We start from the raw sequence: 17047 nt of genomic DNA on the forward strand, positions 1-17047 counted from the left end.
TCATATAAAATGGAATTATATATCATAGAATTATTTTTCTATGACGAAAAATCCTCTTTTCCCGCCTAAACTAATAAGCGAATAATAAATTTAAATGTTTTTATTTAATCTCTTTAATAAAGATATTGATTATTAATAAGATTCTTTATGCTACTTAATAAAAGTTTGAAAAATTAAATAATTAATTTTTAAAAATAGTAAATGAATTTTAATTTATTGTTAATCTATCACTATTTTATCATCTTACTATATAATATACACTTATTACATAATACAATAATAATGAGTAATTTTTCAATAGATTATGAAATACAATTTTTGCAAATATATTTAAAAATAATTTTTTCGACATTTCTATAAAAGATATTGGGCCATGAAGATCAAAAAGTTATCAGTTTAGAAAAAAATTGAATGTTAAATATCTATTAAATTAATAATAATGCACAACTTTAACATATTTCAAATTTATTAAATTTGATTATGAGGAAATAATAAATATTTTAAAAGGATTATCTTGTAATTTTTAATAAATTATAATAATAAAAATTCAAAATCAAATTTTATTTTTAAAAACAAGAGAAACAATATTATATTTAATTGTATTATCACTTTTATATTATCACTTTCTATCATCACGGATTTTTATTTAAAATATTATCAGAAAATAGTCATTATTTATATGCTAAAAATATCATATTTTTGAAAACATTATATAATAGTTTATAGTATTACAGATTTAATTTATAATGAAAAAATTAAATTTTCATTTAAAAATATTTTTTCTTGTTCAGGATATCCACTTTGGAGAGAAGTTCTCGCGAGAATGGTCAGACAGTGGCGAAGAACCTGTAAAGGAGGGTGTGCTGCATGGACCGAAAGGGCTGGCTGGCCAGCTAATGAGGAAACACGATAGTGAAGCTGGCAGGCGCGCAGTCCGCTCAAGAATGCAACGCGTATGCAAGTGTCACGGTAAGTCATTAACGCGTTCACAGATAAAACCCTCTATCTACGCTCTTATTTTTCGTTCCTCACGCTTTAACGACTTAGAATTTCACCAATTCCTTGTTTTCCCTTTCCTAGCTTGACTGTTGGCTCATTGCATTCGTGTATACATGGATCCATGGGTAGAAGAATCTCTCTCGAGACTTGTTTCAGCATCCAAATATACCATGAAAAGATGAAATGTGATGTTCGTTTTATTAGGCTTGTAGAACTTATAGTGTATTTCCTTGCTTATTTTTTCCGAAGATATCTTGTTATTTGAATTGGTATGAAAAGATTACATTGGTTTAAAAAATATAGAAATATCAGAAATGTAAGAAATATCATATCATGACATAGAATAATATAAAATATTTGTTTAAATATTATGAAACTGTAACGAGATAAATAATATGTTCTTAAATTTACAAAAATGAATGGAAATGTTTAGATTAAATTAAAAAATGTTATTAAATCTTATTTTAAAATATAAAACGGATTTGGATCCTTTTACTATTATTTTCAATAACATTATTTTGATAAAAATATATTTTAATTCTTACAAATAATCTTATATATTATATATTATAAAACTTTGTATATTTTATTTTATCTTCCATCCTGTTATATTATTAAAAGTCATAAGACAAAAGAAAATTCTAAGTACCTAGATTATATCATTCTTTTTATATTACATTATTTTTATAATTATTTTCTTTTGCTTTTCTAAACTTTATTGTTTTATTATCCAAGGAATGTCTGGCTCATGCAGCGTACGTGTTTGTTGGAGAAAATTACCAGCATTTAGGGTAGCTGGAGCAGCATTAGCCGCATTACATGAAGGCGCAGCTTTGGTACGACTGGCACAACGTGGCGGAAGAAGACCAGCGAGATTGAGGCCTGCCCGTCCAGATCTCAAACGACCTAATAAAACGGATCTAGTATATCTAGAAGATAGTCCTGACTATTGCGAAAAAAATATAACGTGAGAAAATCTTATTTTAGACATCTTTTATTGTTGTTCAAATTATAGAGTTCTATTATTTTGATGAAGTTTCTTTATATATAAAATTAGCTACTAAAGAAATTTTTGATAACTTTTAAAAATGGCTATTTATAATTATTAATTAATTATTGTGATTAATTTAATTATTGTTTAATGAATGTAAATATTCAGAGATAAATTTCATTAAAGTGTTCATTTAGATTATTATTTTATCTCATTTAATTTCGTTTTTGCATTATATTTTTTGTTGCAATTATGGAAGATATTAATATAGAAAATTTAAATATGGAAAACTACTAATTTATATCTAATTTTTATATGCCCATTCAATAAAAAAAGTTATTTTAGATAACAAATTAAAATTACAATTCTCTGATTTAATAAATTTCTCCAATAAACATTTGATTTTTTTTGTAACACATTTTTATATCTAATTCTAGGCTCGGTATTCCCGGGACAAGAGGAAGGATATGCAATCGAACATCTCTTGGATTGGATGGATGTCGATTATTATGCTGCGGTCGAGGTTACCAAACGAGAGTCCGAGATGTGACAGAAAAATGCAACTGTCGATTTGTCTGGTGTTGTCACGTGAAGTGTGAGCTGTGTCGACACAAACGAGAGGAGCACGTGTGCAATTAGGCGGTGAAGAAAAAAAAAAAGAAAAAGAAAAAAAGAGCGATAAAATTGCATTCCGATCGGCCTACCTACCGAAAGGTGCTTAACGACCCCGCGTCGAGGTAACATGTATGATCCCTCGATACACGATGGTCCATTCTCATAGTCGCGATGGAATCAAGGTAGAGATTGTACCATCTCTGTATTTTTCTTTTTCTAATTTTTTTTTTTTTTGTATTTTGTATTTTCTCCGTTTAAGTTAACTTATCGAAGCTAATCTGGCTTCTGATATGGAAATTAGTTGCGAGACGAGTAGAGAAAACCGCCGCGAGAGGCTACGAAGTGTGACACGTTTTCGTTATTGTGCATTTTGTACCTGACAGTCAGAGTGTCGTAAGTCCACCGCGTTTCGGCAATCATCGATTTTGAGTGCGGACGGTTAAAACAATATATTTATATGTGTTTTGCAATTTACGGAACAATATGATTGATCACCTTTAATATCTCTTTTTAAAAAAAAGTATCAGAGGAAAAAGTATCTTTTTTTATTTACAATATTTCATTTTATAGAATATACATTATATTACATTGAATTTATAAACTTTTTACTCAGTTATTTGTGAAAATAATAAAATATAAAAAAAATAAATATAAAAAATATAAAAAATTTAATAATCTTAAGAATAATTTTATGAAATCATAAATAATCTTAAATGTATTTTATAATACATTTTATTTAACTTTAAATAATCTTAAAAGAATTGTTAATTTTGATAATGACAAATTTAAAACTAATGATTTTTCTCTATAATGCATTGTTAATCACATTTGATAGAGATATTTAAGGTAATAATAAAAAATGGAATATCCTATAGAATGAAATATCAATTAAAAAATTTTTGTCAGAAAACTGAAATCATCTCAGTATTAGCGTTGCGACAGTGAGTACAAGATATTTGTAAAGATGCATTAACGTGGCTTATTATACTAGTCTGGCTCTCGGGTGCACCATTATTTATGCAAATATTAACATATTGAGAATAAAATATGGAAATCATTTCAATTTCAAAGAAGATCTAAAAATGTTATGGGAATTGGCTTCGACATATATTTCATTCAGGCAAACATGTAAAATAAGCATAAGCTAAAATAAGAAAAAAAAAAACAAAAAACAAAATTTTTTTGAAGTTTCATTTTTGAAAAAATCAAATTTGAAAATTTTTTGAAAACAAATGACATTGATTAATTCCTGAAATGAATGAATTATCAATAGAAAATTATTCTACATATAAAAGAAAACAAAAAATAAAGAATTAATTTTATTTATTTCGTTTAATTTTTAGAAAAAAATAAATTTTAGAATTAATTTGATTTTTTTTTTTTCTTATTTTTTCATAAAGAATACTCTATGTCTGCTTATACATATCTGCTTATTCAGCTGGATCCTGTATAAGGACATATATTAAATATATAATAGTATTCCTATTGTACTACAATTTACATAATCAAAATTAAATCTTTCGGATAAAAAAAATCTTTTTTCAATCAATTTTTTATTTGAAAATAACTAAAAATATTTGCGACATGCTGATCTCATGCTGAAACTCAATATGTTGATAATTTACAGTTTTTATTGACATGAGAGAGAGAAAGAGAGAGAATGAGAGTGAAAGAATGATGACAGTATGAAGCATGCATGTGTTTACGCGTGAATAAGGATAGTGTTGAATAAGCGAGCCTCTGAGCACGAAAATGAAATAGAGTAATATAGACAAGATATGAGGCCATATTCAACAACCATTTTTCTTTTTCTATTTTTTTTTTTTTTACTTCCTTTCTTTATATTTTTTCTTTTCTTTTATTTTTTTGTTTGTGCTCATACATTTGCGTATGCCATGAGAGTCTTATTTATATTCGAAGTAAAGACCTCCACAATGTGTAGGTATCTCATTGTATACCAATGCTCTCTAGTGTGTAGAACCACCTTGTCTTCACTTAAATATGAAATGAACTATAATGAGCGGTAAAAATATACTTATACTTTTTGCAGATGTAAAAAAATGCTATAAATAGTTAAGCTGAAATTTTTAAAATATTGTTCTGGTTATGACAAATTTAATAATATTAATTGTGTTATACAATTAACAATAAAATGCATAATATTGTAGATATTTATAATAACATAAAATTTGCTAAAATGTTCTAAAATTAAAAATTTTAAAACATAACTTTTAATATTCAATATAAAATTTGACAATTTTTGATTTTGATATATCAGTATCATGTTGTAGAATTTAAAGTAATAATCAATTTCATGTTTTAATAAAAACAAATTTAAAAGATGAAAAGATACTATTTAATAATAAGAAATAATTTAATAAGAAGTTTATTTTATAACGATCTGCAGTTTATTACATTTATTCAAATTATATAACTTGGAATCATATTTCAAAAGTTTCAGCATAACTTATGTGATCTGTGCACATTATGCTTCATATTTGCAAGCGTCTAAATACTTTCTTAACTCAATATACACAATTTGCGATATGTCAACTGTGTACAATACGAGTTATAAGAAATGAGGTGGACTACAAAAGTGAGATCGGAGAGAAATGTAGCAAGAAAAAAATAGGCCGCTTTAGTGATACATATCCGCTTTTGACAGTTCGCCTCGAGTCGCTCGACTCGGAAACAATTGATTGTACATACTATCTTCTTACTGTTTTGTAGATTTTACAATCGTAACTGCCGCACTGTATATAGATAAGCATATATACACAAGAGCATACGTATAATTAGTGGAAGATTATAAATTAAAACAACAAAATGTTAAAAATTAAGTTGACAACAAATGTAAGCGAAATTCTATAATTTCTTATTTTTTCCAATATATTTATCTCTTAAAATATGTAAACTTTAATATCTGATAAAATTTTATAATATTATTATTATTATTGCTTTCGCTAATTGTATGTATACGTATATATATATTTATACAACATTTTTGAAAATTTGATTCTAGAGATCAAACAAACACAAAAATTTTGATTGAGACTTATTTATTAAATTATAAAGGATTTGAATTTGCGTTAGAAATGGGATGGAGCTAGAATGAGATAGATCTATTCTCATATTGTCATCTCATTCTAACTTTGTCTTGTTTCATCTAATACAAACTTTAATTATTTATAACTGAATAAATAAATCAATCAATATTTTTATATCAGTGTCCTTGTTTGTATTCTACAAATGACTCTTTAAAGGTGTTCCATGAATACATTAACCTGTATTTAAAACACCTGTATTTAAACATGTTAATTAGGTTCGCTGAAAATTACATTAAATAGGAGAAGAAGATAAAACTGGAATTTTTAAAAAGAGTAATTACTCTTATGTTTTCCATGATCTTAATCATTTTTTTCTTTTTTTTTTTTATTCTTTATTTTATTTCTTTATTTTTTATTCATCATCAATATTCATTGATATTTTTTATTATATTTTTTAGGAAATAACATTTTATTAATATAATTATTTCCATTAATATCTCATTGCGCGAAGTGGAAGATGCCTTTTCGTCGCATTTCAGCTACGCTGATCTAGATAGATCACAGTCTAGTCAATTACGAAGTCCGAATTGATCATGTATCACGATCTCTCAATTATGATTGCTCGATAATTTTTCGCTTTTACAAGGCAATTCTTTTTTTTTTTATTCTCTTCTGTTATTTTTTTATATCAAGAAAATGTTTTTTATACCGAAGAATATATATATATACATATTATATATACATATATACAGATTTTTATTTCATATTTTTCTTTTTTACAAATTATTGATTTATTATGAATTTTTTTTGGAACAAAAATCAGTTTATTCTATATTTTATATATAGTATATATAGTACTTATGTAACAATTATTTTCTTTTTTTTATTAATTGAGATAATGCAAAATCTAATATGAATTGACGACAACGACATGCAAATATACAAAATGTTTCATTTAAATTAAATCTTCACAATATGATTTCATTAAAATATTTAAATATTTAAAAAATTTTATAATTTTATATTTTAAATAAAATAATCAATTTATAAAATTTCTTGTTTTTTGATTTATTTTTAAAGAATTATATAATATAATATCGATTATACCGAAATAATTGGTAGACAAATCCATTCGGATAAGCAATTTTCAAATATGAGTATTTATTAATATAATATATACATTACAAAAAATTAATCGTTTTTAAATATTCAAGAAATATAAACATTGTTATATATGCTGATATATAGCAAAAATATAACAAATATATATACATGTGACTCATTTTAGATAATCATATTAGATAATCAATAGAATAGAAGATAGATATAGAAGATAATGATTTATTTGAGTAATTGAAATTCGGATAATCGACATTGTATTGTATATAAATTATTATATAAACATATATTTATATACACATATATGTATTCTTTTTTCATTATAAAAAACATGATGAAAAAACGTTTGATATTAATCGATCTGATTAAAGTCTAAAAAAATAAATTTGAAAACATAACTTTAGTGTTGGATTTTATAGGATGAAACAATTTGTATATTCGTCACATAAATAAATTATTCTTTGTTCAAATAGCATAAATAAAATAATTGATTTAATTAGAGGAACATGGCCTTAAAAGAGAGAGCGAGCGAGCGAGCGAGAAAGAGAGGAAGAGAGAAAATCGTATGAATTATAGGTACCGATTCGTCCGTACTTTTATAAGGATTTAAGCGATAAACGCACACGAGCGAGCACTCGTGCAACGAGACAACATACAGAGCGCAGTATTGATAAATTGTAATTTATTTTTCTCTCCTCGTCAATGATAACATGCTACTATCGTACTTTCTAGCTTTTTCAATCATTCTTATCGATCAAGTATTCTCATAGTTACATCTCTTCATTAGCAATGAGATAAACCCTAGCTCGTACCATTTGTATTTGTATGTACCTGTACTCTACGTGCATTTATATAAATACATATGTGAAAAATGATCGTAATTAATCTTTTCATCAATTCCATTTTTTTTTTTCATTTCCGATTCAGTTACATTTTCATCGTGTATATCGTCCTTTTGATCTTTGCACTTTTTTAGATATAATTAAATATCTTGTTAACATACAACCAATTGTAGAAAATGCTCCTACTATAACTCCTACGAAAATGCCAAGAAAAAATTGAAGATCCTCATTCATTGTTTTTACTGAATTGGCTGGCATTAAAAAGTACAAATTCCAATCCTTAGTTCTGGCCATATAACGCAACCAATAGATTAACCTATCTACAGCAGGATTTATTCTATCACGAATAGCTAAAGAAACTTTTCTAGCATTTTCACGGTAATCCATTGTTTCATGAATATGATTCACGATATTGGCTATTTCTTCGCCGGATAAAGTATGAATCTCTTCAACGGAACGTGCAAAACCTAATTGGATCGCTCGTGCAGTATTTTTAACTTCATAGGAGTTTCTAGGAAAACATATTACTGGACTTCCATGAAATGCAGCTTCCAAAAGTTCTGTATCTGCACAATGACTTAATACTACTCTTGTTCGTCCATAACCTGAAATAATGTGATAGAAAGTATTAAAAAAAGAATTTTTCATTTAAAAAAGTTAAAAAAAAAATTTTGAATTGTATTTTGAAATTAAAAAAAAATAGAGCAATTATTCGAAAGTTTAATTAAGAATCTATTAAAATTTAATGTGAAGAAGATTATAAAATTTTATTCTACTCTTTTTCTACCTATCAAATCTTGCCGATCAATTCTCGGATGAATAAAAAGATTTTCCGGCAAATTCTCATTTAAGTTTTGCCATTTCATGTTCTTCCAAACAACTGCTTGGCCTTCTTTACCCTGTGGTAATTTCCATGCAAGTTCTTTTATTAACGTTTCATAATTTTCGTCTAAAAGTACTACAATGGTACCCAATCGAAACTCAATTAATGCTTTATGTAAATCATTTTGCAATGGATGTGGGCCTCTACAATGATGACAACCAACCTATAGTAATAAATAACATTATTTCATAATATTTAATCGTAGATTAAAGATAAAAATGTTATATGATATTATTAAGAAATCATATAGAAAAAATAAAAAGACAAAAGAAATTAAGTTACTAAATTGAAATTTGAATTTGAAATTTTAGTCTGTCATATTTTAAATAATTATATTATCATTTAAATTTTTTTTAAATCCAATATCATGATATAATATAATAATTAAAAATAAAGATTGTTTTAAAATAAAAAATTCTTATAAAATTATTAAAATTATTAAAAAAATTTTTATAATATAAGAATTTATAATTTTTTTAATATAAGAATTTTCAAACTCTTTTTTTTAAACTTTCAAGTTTCTAAAATTATTATACATAAATAAATACAATTTTATTAATTAAATATGAAACATACAATCAAATTAAACATTAAAAAATATTTTATTAGAAAAAAAGAATAAAATTAAAATAAAAAAGAAAATTAAAATAAAGAATAAAATATAAAAAATATTTTTTATATTACTTACTTCTACTATCAATTGAGTGAGCGGTGCAAAATCTGAACGTAAGATAACATCAGCTCCCCAAAGAATAAGATGAACATCATCATATAAATTATCTAAATTGAGATCGGTGTGTGGCAAGTATTTTCCCACTATCCGGAGAGCATATATTATATATTCGTCTCGAACTGTGTAAAATATTGATCTTCTTGACATATTCGTCCATAACCTAGTCCAAAATCCTGTATTTTGAACTGATAAAGCAGCACCAGTCCATTCAAATACATATATCTCTTCTTCTCGATTGCGCGTCCATATCACCGGAATAGATTCAACAGTTTTTGCCCATGGTAATAAGCATCCATCATGTCTGAAAAATATAATGCATTTTTTAAAAATTTTTAATTAAATTCTTAATTTTAAAATAAATCTTAATCTTAAAATTAAAATGGAAAATAAATGACACAATAATATTTAAAAATTCTTGAATTAAAAATTTTATTGTTCAATTAATTTATCTGAAGCATCTCATTTTAAGATAACTATTGTTTTTATTAATATGAAATTATAAAAATTCAATATAATTATGAATTTTATGTAGTCATTTAATATTTAATTTTTCGGAAATTCTTCAAAAGATTATAAATAATAAAATATTAAACAACAAAAAATATATTTTATATATGCATATGTATAAAATATACCTGATTGCAGGAAATACAGTAAAAGTAGGTTGAATTTCCTGTATCTTTTTTGCTATTTGCTCATCTTTTAATAAAGCTTCACAGATTTGAATAGTTTTCTTCTCAGAATACATTGATTCTTTAATTTCGACTTTCACCATTAGTACCTCAACATCAATTAAAGTTTCGTAAACTTCATTTTCGTTGGATGCCGGTATAATTAATGTAGTATCAATCCCTTGATCTGACAAAGTATTGGCTAATAAAGATAAATCATAGATATCTTCAAAAGCGACAACCACTGCCGATTGCGGGGGTGTAGTTAATGTAGAACTTTGAACAATGTTCATGAGATAAAAATTCACGCATAATATAATAATTATTGACATTTTGATCAAACAATTATATAGATCGATAAATAAAATCCGCAAACGTGTTTTATATTTTAATATTTAAGAACAATACTTTTGATATGTTAAGAAAAAAAACTTGGAAGATAGCTGTATTCGTACATGAGATAGTTCATTTTAATTTCAAACAACTTCAGTTTGTCATCACTATATTAACTATGATTTCGAAACTGGGTCATTCATCTGCTAAAAAAATAAGAAAAAACTATTCTGAAATCCCATGTTGATAAAGCGGCTGATTACTTCCTATTTTAAAATACCAATACGAATATTCAGAAGAATTTTAATTAATCAATTATCGAAATAATATAAAAAAATCGTTAATTTTTTGAATTTTTAGAGCACTATTCGAAATTTTATCCTTTAGAAACATCTTTCAAACTGATACGGTTAACACAATTATATACATACAATTGATGTAACCAATTTATATTTCGCTTTTCGGAACTGTTTCGTTTATTTTTTTATAATATACAAATCTTTACAATCCTATTATTAAATATATATATTCACACAGTACAATTTTACGAATATATTTTTATAAATTATATATGTAAACAACACTATTTCTTATATAGGATATTCAAGCTTCACGCGTAAAATACTGAATGTTTCAGTCCAAGAAAAAATGAATTATAGCATACCACTAACTGTTTCTTTAATACACAGAACCACCATGAAATGTAAACTATTGCTTAAGCCGTAACATATAAACTTGTAAGCAAATGTTACTTTGATTAGAGATCTAGAACAAATTTTGGACATACGAAGCAGTTAAACAGTAAAAATATTTGCTTACATTCTGTATGTGAATAAATATTTTATTTAGGCACTTTATTTAGACATATCGTTTTATCATATAATATTGATATTACAATTTAAAAAATTTTTTAAAACACAAAGCATAATGTATATAGTGATAATAATATATTGATAAAAAAAAATATGCATATAATATCAAATAGAGGTTAGGTTTACTAAAATAAAGTATATTTTTAATGATGAAATATATTTTGTCGCGCACTTTTATTATTATAGTTATTATTTGTACATTATATGATATTGATGATTTTCTTTTACAACTGAAAGTAATTATTATAATCTTTTACTTGTTTCATGTACATAATATATTTTTTTATAATTTTAATAAGTAACTAATATAATTATTAAAAATTTAATTATTAAGAATAATTTAATGTTTAAATTTTTAACAATTTATTAATAATATTCGTTTAAACTTCAAAAAATTCTTTGTCATCACTATAATACTATTTGTTAACATGAAGTAAGTATGATAGAGAGCACTGTATTCAATTAATTTGAATTTGACTTGATCTAGCTCTTTATTGGTTGTTGGTTGGCAAAGCATGTGTCACGGTTAAGATTTTGGAGTTATTTAATTTCAATTTTAAAGATAGAATAGTTTGTAATCATAAAGTACAAAATTGTAATATACATAAATATCTAAAAATAGTTTATTATTTTTAGTTTAAATATCGAATGTTTATTATTCAAATACTTGTATTATAGTCAATGACATTTAAAACGAATAAGGTTAGTTGTAAAATTTATGAAGCTATGATAAATATAATAATTCCTATATAAATTTTTTACAAACTACTTATAGTAAATGCATTAAAATTTGTAAATTTATATCATTTTATAGGATTAATATATAAAGAAGAAATGAGTTTCACATATAATACTTCAAAATCTCAGGCCAGTACTACACCTACAAGCAGTGCTCCAACCACAAGTATATCTTGATATTTATTGTATATTGTAATTATTACAATATTTAAATATATTAAAAAATAAAACTATTTTAATATCATATATATCTTAGCTTTTACATTTGGAGCTGCCGGTGCTGGAGATGCAGCAAAACCAACAGGTTTTTCACTTACACCTATACCAGCACAAACTAAGCCTGCTACTGGATTTGGAAGTGGCTTAGGTACTGCTCCTGCTACTGGCTTTAGTTTTGGAACATCAAATGCTACTATTGCAAATACTACAGTTGCACAGACACCAGGTTTAACATTTAGTACTGGTACAACAACAAGTACTGGTATAACCCCTGCTGCAACTACTACTACGACACCTACAGGATTCTCTGTACCAACACCAGCTGGAAGTACCTTAAGTTTCAGTTTAGGAGGTACTACAACTGCCACAACAACAACAGCAATAACAACAGCTTTTGCATCCAAGCCACTTACTGGTGGATTTACTTTGGGAGGTGGTGAAGCTACTGCATCTACTGCTGCAACTGGTTTAACATTTGGTACTCCGAACATAATGACAACAGGAACTGGATTTAATCTTTCTGCAACACCTGTTGCAACTACTACAACAAGTACAACCACAACAGCAACAGGTATAAATTATTAAATTTTATAATATATATTGACACAATTTAATCTTATTTTATAAAAATTTTTTCTTTTTATTCACTATTTTTATAGGTTTTTCTTTAAGTGTCAGTGGAACAACTTCTGCAGCCACAGGATTTACTTTTGGCACAGGTACAACTGTAACCAGTACAGGATTTTCTTTAAATCAAACAACTGCTACCACAAGTCTTACAAGTACTCAAGCATCATTAGGAACGACAACTACAACGTATGTATTATTTTGTATAATTTATTACACATAGTATTTTTCTAGTTATTAAATGAAACATTTTAGTGTTAGTTCATCTGCAGTTCAACCTGCTTCCATAACTTCATTTGAAGAATCCATTAATAAATGGACTTTGGAATTAGAAGAGCAAGAAAAAGTATTCGTAAACCAAGCTGCTCAAGTTAATGATTGGGATAAATTACTTATAAATAATGGGGAAAAAATAGTAGCACTTAATGAAGAAGTAGAAAGAGTCAAAATTGAGCAACAGCAATTAGAACACGAATTGGATTATGTTGTAAGTAAACTTTTCATATTTATTATAAAATATATATAAAATATAAAATTATAATAGAATAAAAATATAAAGTGTTGCTCATAATTATATTACAGGTTGGACAACAAAAAGAATTACAAGATTGTTTAGTAGAATTAGAAAAAGGATTATCAACTCTTTCAGTCTCTGATCCAGAAAGAGAATATACGTATCGTTTAGCAGAAGATCTTGATACGCAATTAAAACGAATGTCAGAAGATTTAAAAGAAATAATTGAACATTTGAATCAAGCTAATCGCACTCAAGATTCTAGCGACCCAATCGTTCAAATTGGCAAAATATTGAACGCACATATGAATAGTTTGCAATGGTTAGATCAGCAAACAACTTTGCTTAGTCAAAAAATACAGCAAATTGAACAGATGCATAAAAATTTTAGACAAGAAAATGAACGAAGCTTCAGTTTAGCATACAATTAATATTAGTCATCGAATTTTTATAATTGTACAATGAAAAATCTTGATGCAAAAAGTACATTTTATACCAATTGTTTTTGTGTTTTAAAAGACAACAGCATTGTGTAAAAAATAAAAAATTTATATTATATTAAAATATTATTGTTTAAATTAAATTAATACAATTAATATAATTTAAATAGTTATCGAGGAAAGAAAATAATATATTTTAAGATAATCTGCTAAATGTAGAAACAAATTAACCATTCTGTTTTGAAGTATATTACATTTTACACCATCAGGATGTACTATATCCCAAGCCAAAAACATAAGAAATTTTTTAATATCTATAGTAGCTGATACCTCATCTTGATTTTGTTGACTGCAACTCCAAACTTGCAATTCTTGAAAATGTGTAGATACTGTGGCACTATCTGTTTCAATTTTTAATACAAATGTGCCAGTTTTATCGGCACTTAATGTTAAACATGGACTCATGTTTTTCATTCTATCCACAATATTTCTTACATGTTTAAGTTGAGGCATATCAACTGAAATCTATAAAAATCAAATTGAAAGAAATTATTAATTTAAAATAATTAAAAAAATAATTGATAACAATTAAAAAAGAATAAAATATATGAAAAAAATTATTTATACATCAAATTCAGGAATATTTGGTGTTTGATGCTCTGCCCATTCACGACGTGGTATCACTCTGACAGGTACATCATGTAAACATTGTCTTGATTCTATGCTCAAAGAAGGCAATTCAATTTCTAGTGTAAGGCATGGTTGTCGTTTATTAGTTAATTTGATTTTAACGCTTTTCGCGGTCATCCGTAGAGATCCTAAAGATCGAGCAAGCATAGAGGGATCGAATTCTAAATAAATTTCGTTCTGTTCTTCAGAGACACCATTCATTATATATTCAGTAAAAAAATGAGTTTGAATTAATTCGGCCCAAACCATCGATGCTCGATCATCGCTTACGCTGAAGCATAATTCGTTCGTTGTTAATCGTAAGGTACATTGTTTTGTTATTCGAGAAATAGTGTTAACAATATCTGAAATAAAATTTTATTTAATATTATTATACTTTTATATAATTAGTAAAATATTTAAATACTTTTAATAGCAGTAATTTTTATTATATTTTTATTCAGTATTTTAATATTTTATTTCATTAAATTTTTCGTAATATGTAAAAAATAATGGCATAAACACAAAAATAATCAGTGCTATTTATTGACATTACATACAATTATTATCTTTTTAATTATATTTTTATTAATTATAATTAATTTATTCTGTCATGATCATGACAGAAAAGGTTAGAAATGAATGAATTTTAAAATTTAAACTCACTAGTAAAGTCTCTCATTGCAATTGCATCTACCATTCTACATCTAAATTTCATTTTTGATATTGTAATAAAACTTTTTATAAGTAAAACAAGTAACAAAACTCTTTCTACATAAACAAATTTTACATAGCACAGATATTACATAGCACAATAACATAACAATCTTTGATACAATATTTTTTATAATATTTGAACGTATTATCAAATTTTTGCCTTTATAATTATTTATATGATAATTTATTTATTATATTACTTTTTGATTGCAAACATATATATCTTATGTTTGTATAATTTTTGTTTCATCAACAAAAATTTATATAAAAAAAAAATATATTTATTATAAGAACTTATGGTATTTATTTTTATATTTAAAAAATATAAAAAGAACATTTTTAAAAAATATTAAGAATTTAATTTCTTGAAAATTAAATAAATAAAATTAATTATAATTACGTTAAAATCATATTCTACTTAATCGATGTATTTACGTTTTATTTTATCAAATTTCATAACATAGTTTATGATTTTTGCAATAGATGTCACTAATATGCACATTTTCGATAATTTTCGCGCGAGAAATTACCCCGCATGGTGTCAATGTCGAATGATCCATCTAGCAACGTGAAATCTAACTCCGTCTGTCAAGTTTTGTGTGTAAACAAAAGTAATACATTTATCATGTATATTCGATAGGTCGTATCCTATCATGTCACATATAGGTCACTAAAAGTGTTCGTATTTTGATACAGTCTTCCATATATCTTCTCTCTTAGAGGTTGCGAATCTTTGTTATTCGGTTGAGGGTGAGTTCGGCCATGTTGTTAAGTTCGACGACCGACGGAAATCTATCATAGTAAATTGTGTTTTGTTAAAATTTATTTTTGGATCGAATAGCCATCAGCGAACTATGCAACATTAATCGATATGCGGTTTGCCAGAAAGAGGTGAGTCTGTTTATCTCTTTCTCATAAAATATGAATATACTTTTCTCTTCATTTTATTTTTGTGTCATTTCTTCATTTTATTTAATTTTTATCACTATTGTTTCACAATAAATATAGATTATATAAATTTATAGATTATATCGTATTTATTACAATTGATTTTGTCATTAATAATTGTTATTAAAAATATTTCATTCGAAATATTGTTAGTTTTTGTTTCAAAATATTATTAAAATTATAAATATCAGAATTTGTAAAGATTTATTAGCTATAAATTTTTGCAAAATACTTATAATACATATCTATATAATTTTTATATAATATATAATATTTTACTTCTAAACATCCTTGAATTAAATTTTCATAATAATGTAAGATACTTTATGTTTCATAACAAATTAGATATGAAACAAATATAAAATTCAGTTAATTTATCATTGAGTTCTGGAAAGATTTTGAATATTCCTCGAGTAAATATTTTATAATATTCGATTCGTGTACTTCGTTTCATAGGAAGACTTCATTATTTTCAGGAAACGTGCTCGTAGTAACTAAGTATTTAAATGATCCGCGTGTATATTTTTTCCATCAAACATCTAGTCGAGGCAGGTGGTGAAACACGTGGCATGCGTAGAGAATATGCACCGGTCTCATATTTTTCTCTCCTTATCTTTTTTCATTTTTTAATCACATTTACACCTCTTTTTTTCCATTTTCCTCTATTCATCTCCATCCATTTCCGTTCTTCACACTAACATGTTATATATATATTCCGTTTTTATTTTGCGCGATACGACGATAAGTAAAGCAATATACTCAAGGTTTTCACCCTAGGTTATAAGATACGTCAAAATATAAAGAGTAGGCACATTCTTTCGCGACTTTGCGATAAATACTTATCATAATAAACAAAAAGTACAATAATTATCAAAATTTAAATACCTTAGAAAAAATATATTAAATATATATATAAAAATATATTTGTTTTTTGTTTTTTTGAAACTTGTTAATCGATTATAAAAAAATTATTGAATTTGCGAACAATAATTTTGAGGTTAGCAGCTATCTTGTGTTGTTGAAGTTTTTGCATCAATATCATCTTTCTCATTCATGGATCCGGTAACCTA

General features: G+C 25.6%; 4 protein-coding genes across 12 annotated transcripts in view; 2 read left to right on the forward strand and 2 right to left on the reverse strand.

Annotated features, from left to right (window-relative positions):
* Nucleotides 1-3114, forward strand: part of LOC122716851 (protein Wnt-1-like) — a 60508-nt gene extending 57394 nt beyond the window's left edge. For both annotated transcript variants that reach the window (XM_043940300.1, XM_043940301.1), the window contains exons 5-7: nucleotides 792-969; nucleotides 1735-1966; nucleotides 2428-3114. In XM_043940300.1, the coding sequence (XP_043796235.1) occupies nucleotides 792-969; nucleotides 1735-1966; nucleotides 2428-2629 (612 nt within the window). In that variant the 3' untranslated portion in view covers nucleotides 2630-3114. The remainder of the gene's footprint in view (nucleotides 1-791; nucleotides 970-1734; nucleotides 1967-2427) is intronic.
* A 3883-nt stretch (nucleotides 3115-6997) lies between these two features.
* On the reverse strand, nucleotides 6998-11224 carry LOC122716781 (UDP-glucuronosyltransferase 2B4-like). Of its 8 annotated transcripts, none has more exons than XM_043940163.1 (5): nucleotides 11053-11224; nucleotides 9865-10087; nucleotides 9185-9530; nucleotides 8401-8659; nucleotides 6998-8218 (listed from the first exon to the last, which is right to left on the reverse strand). In XM_043940163.1, the coding sequence occupies exons 2-5, from the start codon at nucleotides 10002-10004 to the stop codon at nucleotides 7707-7709; spliced, it is 1257 nt and encodes a 418-aa protein (XP_043796098.1). In that variant the 5' UTR covers nucleotides 10005-10087; nucleotides 11053-11224; the 3' UTR covers nucleotides 6998-7706. The 8 variants fall into 8 exon arrangements, with proteins under 8 accessions (XP_043796098.1, XP_043796097.1, XP_043796095.1 ...); XM_043940162.1 differs by having other exon boundaries at nucleotides 9865-10176; XM_043940160.1 differs by having other exon boundaries at nucleotides 9865-10436.
* Nucleotides 11225-11618: 394 nt separating this feature from the next.
* Nucleotides 11619-13767, forward strand: LOC122716772 (nuclear pore glycoprotein p62). Its single transcript, XM_043940147.1, has 6 exons — nucleotides 11619-11807; nucleotides 11920-12009; nucleotides 12100-12633; nucleotides 12722-12878; nucleotides 12945-13176; nucleotides 13272-13767. Exons 2-6 carry the CDS (start codon nucleotides 11940-11942, stop codon nucleotides 13632-13634), a joined length of 1356 nt encoding a protein of 451 aa, XP_043796082.1. The 5' UTR covers nucleotides 11619-11807; nucleotides 11920-11939; the 3' UTR covers nucleotides 13635-13767.
* LOC122716773 (checkpoint protein HUS1) lies at nucleotides 13687-15103 on the reverse strand. Its single transcript, XM_043940148.1, has 3 exons — nucleotides 14979-15103; nucleotides 14271-14677; nucleotides 13687-14168 (listed from the first exon to the last, which is right to left on the reverse strand). The coding sequence occupies exons 1-3, from the start codon at nucleotides 15028-15030 to the stop codon at nucleotides 13806-13808; spliced, it is 822 nt and encodes a 273-aa protein (XP_043796083.1). The 5' UTR covers nucleotides 15031-15103; the 3' UTR covers nucleotides 13687-13805.
* Between the last annotated feature and the right edge of the window lie 1944 nt (nucleotides 15104-17047).

The sequence above is a fragment of the Apis laboriosa genome, unplaced genomic scaffold (genome assembly GCF_014066325.1).
Source record: "Apis laboriosa isolate Shangri-la unplaced genomic scaffold, ASM1406632v1 scaffold49_cov149, whole genome shotgun sequence".
Taxonomy (NCBI): domain Eukaryota; kingdom Metazoa; phylum Arthropoda; class Insecta; order Hymenoptera; family Apidae; genus Apis; species Apis laboriosa.

Coding starts and splice junctions, on each gene's coding strand:
- LOC122716781 (XM_043940160.1), bottom strand. CDS start 10,232: ATGTCAATAATTATTATATTATGCGTGAATTTTTATCTCATGAACATT. Junction 9,531..9,864: donor ACTGTATTTCCTGCAATCAG/GTATATTTTATA, acceptor TATATTTTTCAG/ACATGATGGATGCTTATTAC. Junction 8,660..9,184: donor TCACTCAATTGATAGTAGAA/GTAAGTAATATA, acceptor TTATTACTATAG/GTTGGTTGTCATCATTGTAG.
- LOC122716772 (XM_043940147.1), top strand. CDS start 11,940: ATGAGTTTCACATATAATACTTCAAAATCTCAGGCCAGTACTACACCT. Junction 12,010..12,099: donor AAGCAGTGCTCCAACCACAA/GTATATCTTGAT, acceptor TATATATCTTAG/CTTTTACATTTGGAGCTGCC. Junction 13,177..13,271: donor AACACGAATTGGATTATGTT/GTAAGTAAACTT, acceptor ATTATATTACAG/GTTGGACAACAAAAAGAATT.
- LOC122716773 (XM_043940148.1), bottom strand. CDS start 15,030: ATGAAATTTAGATGTAGAATGGTAGATGCAATTGCAATGAGAGACTTT. Junction 14,678..14,978: donor TGCAATGAGAGACTTTACTA/GTGAGTTTAAAT, acceptor ATTTTATTTCAG/ATATTGTTAACACTATTTCT. Junction 14,169..14,270: donor CAAATATTCCTGAATTTGAT/GTATAAATAATT, acceptor TGATTTTTATAG/ATTTCAGTTGATATGCCTCA.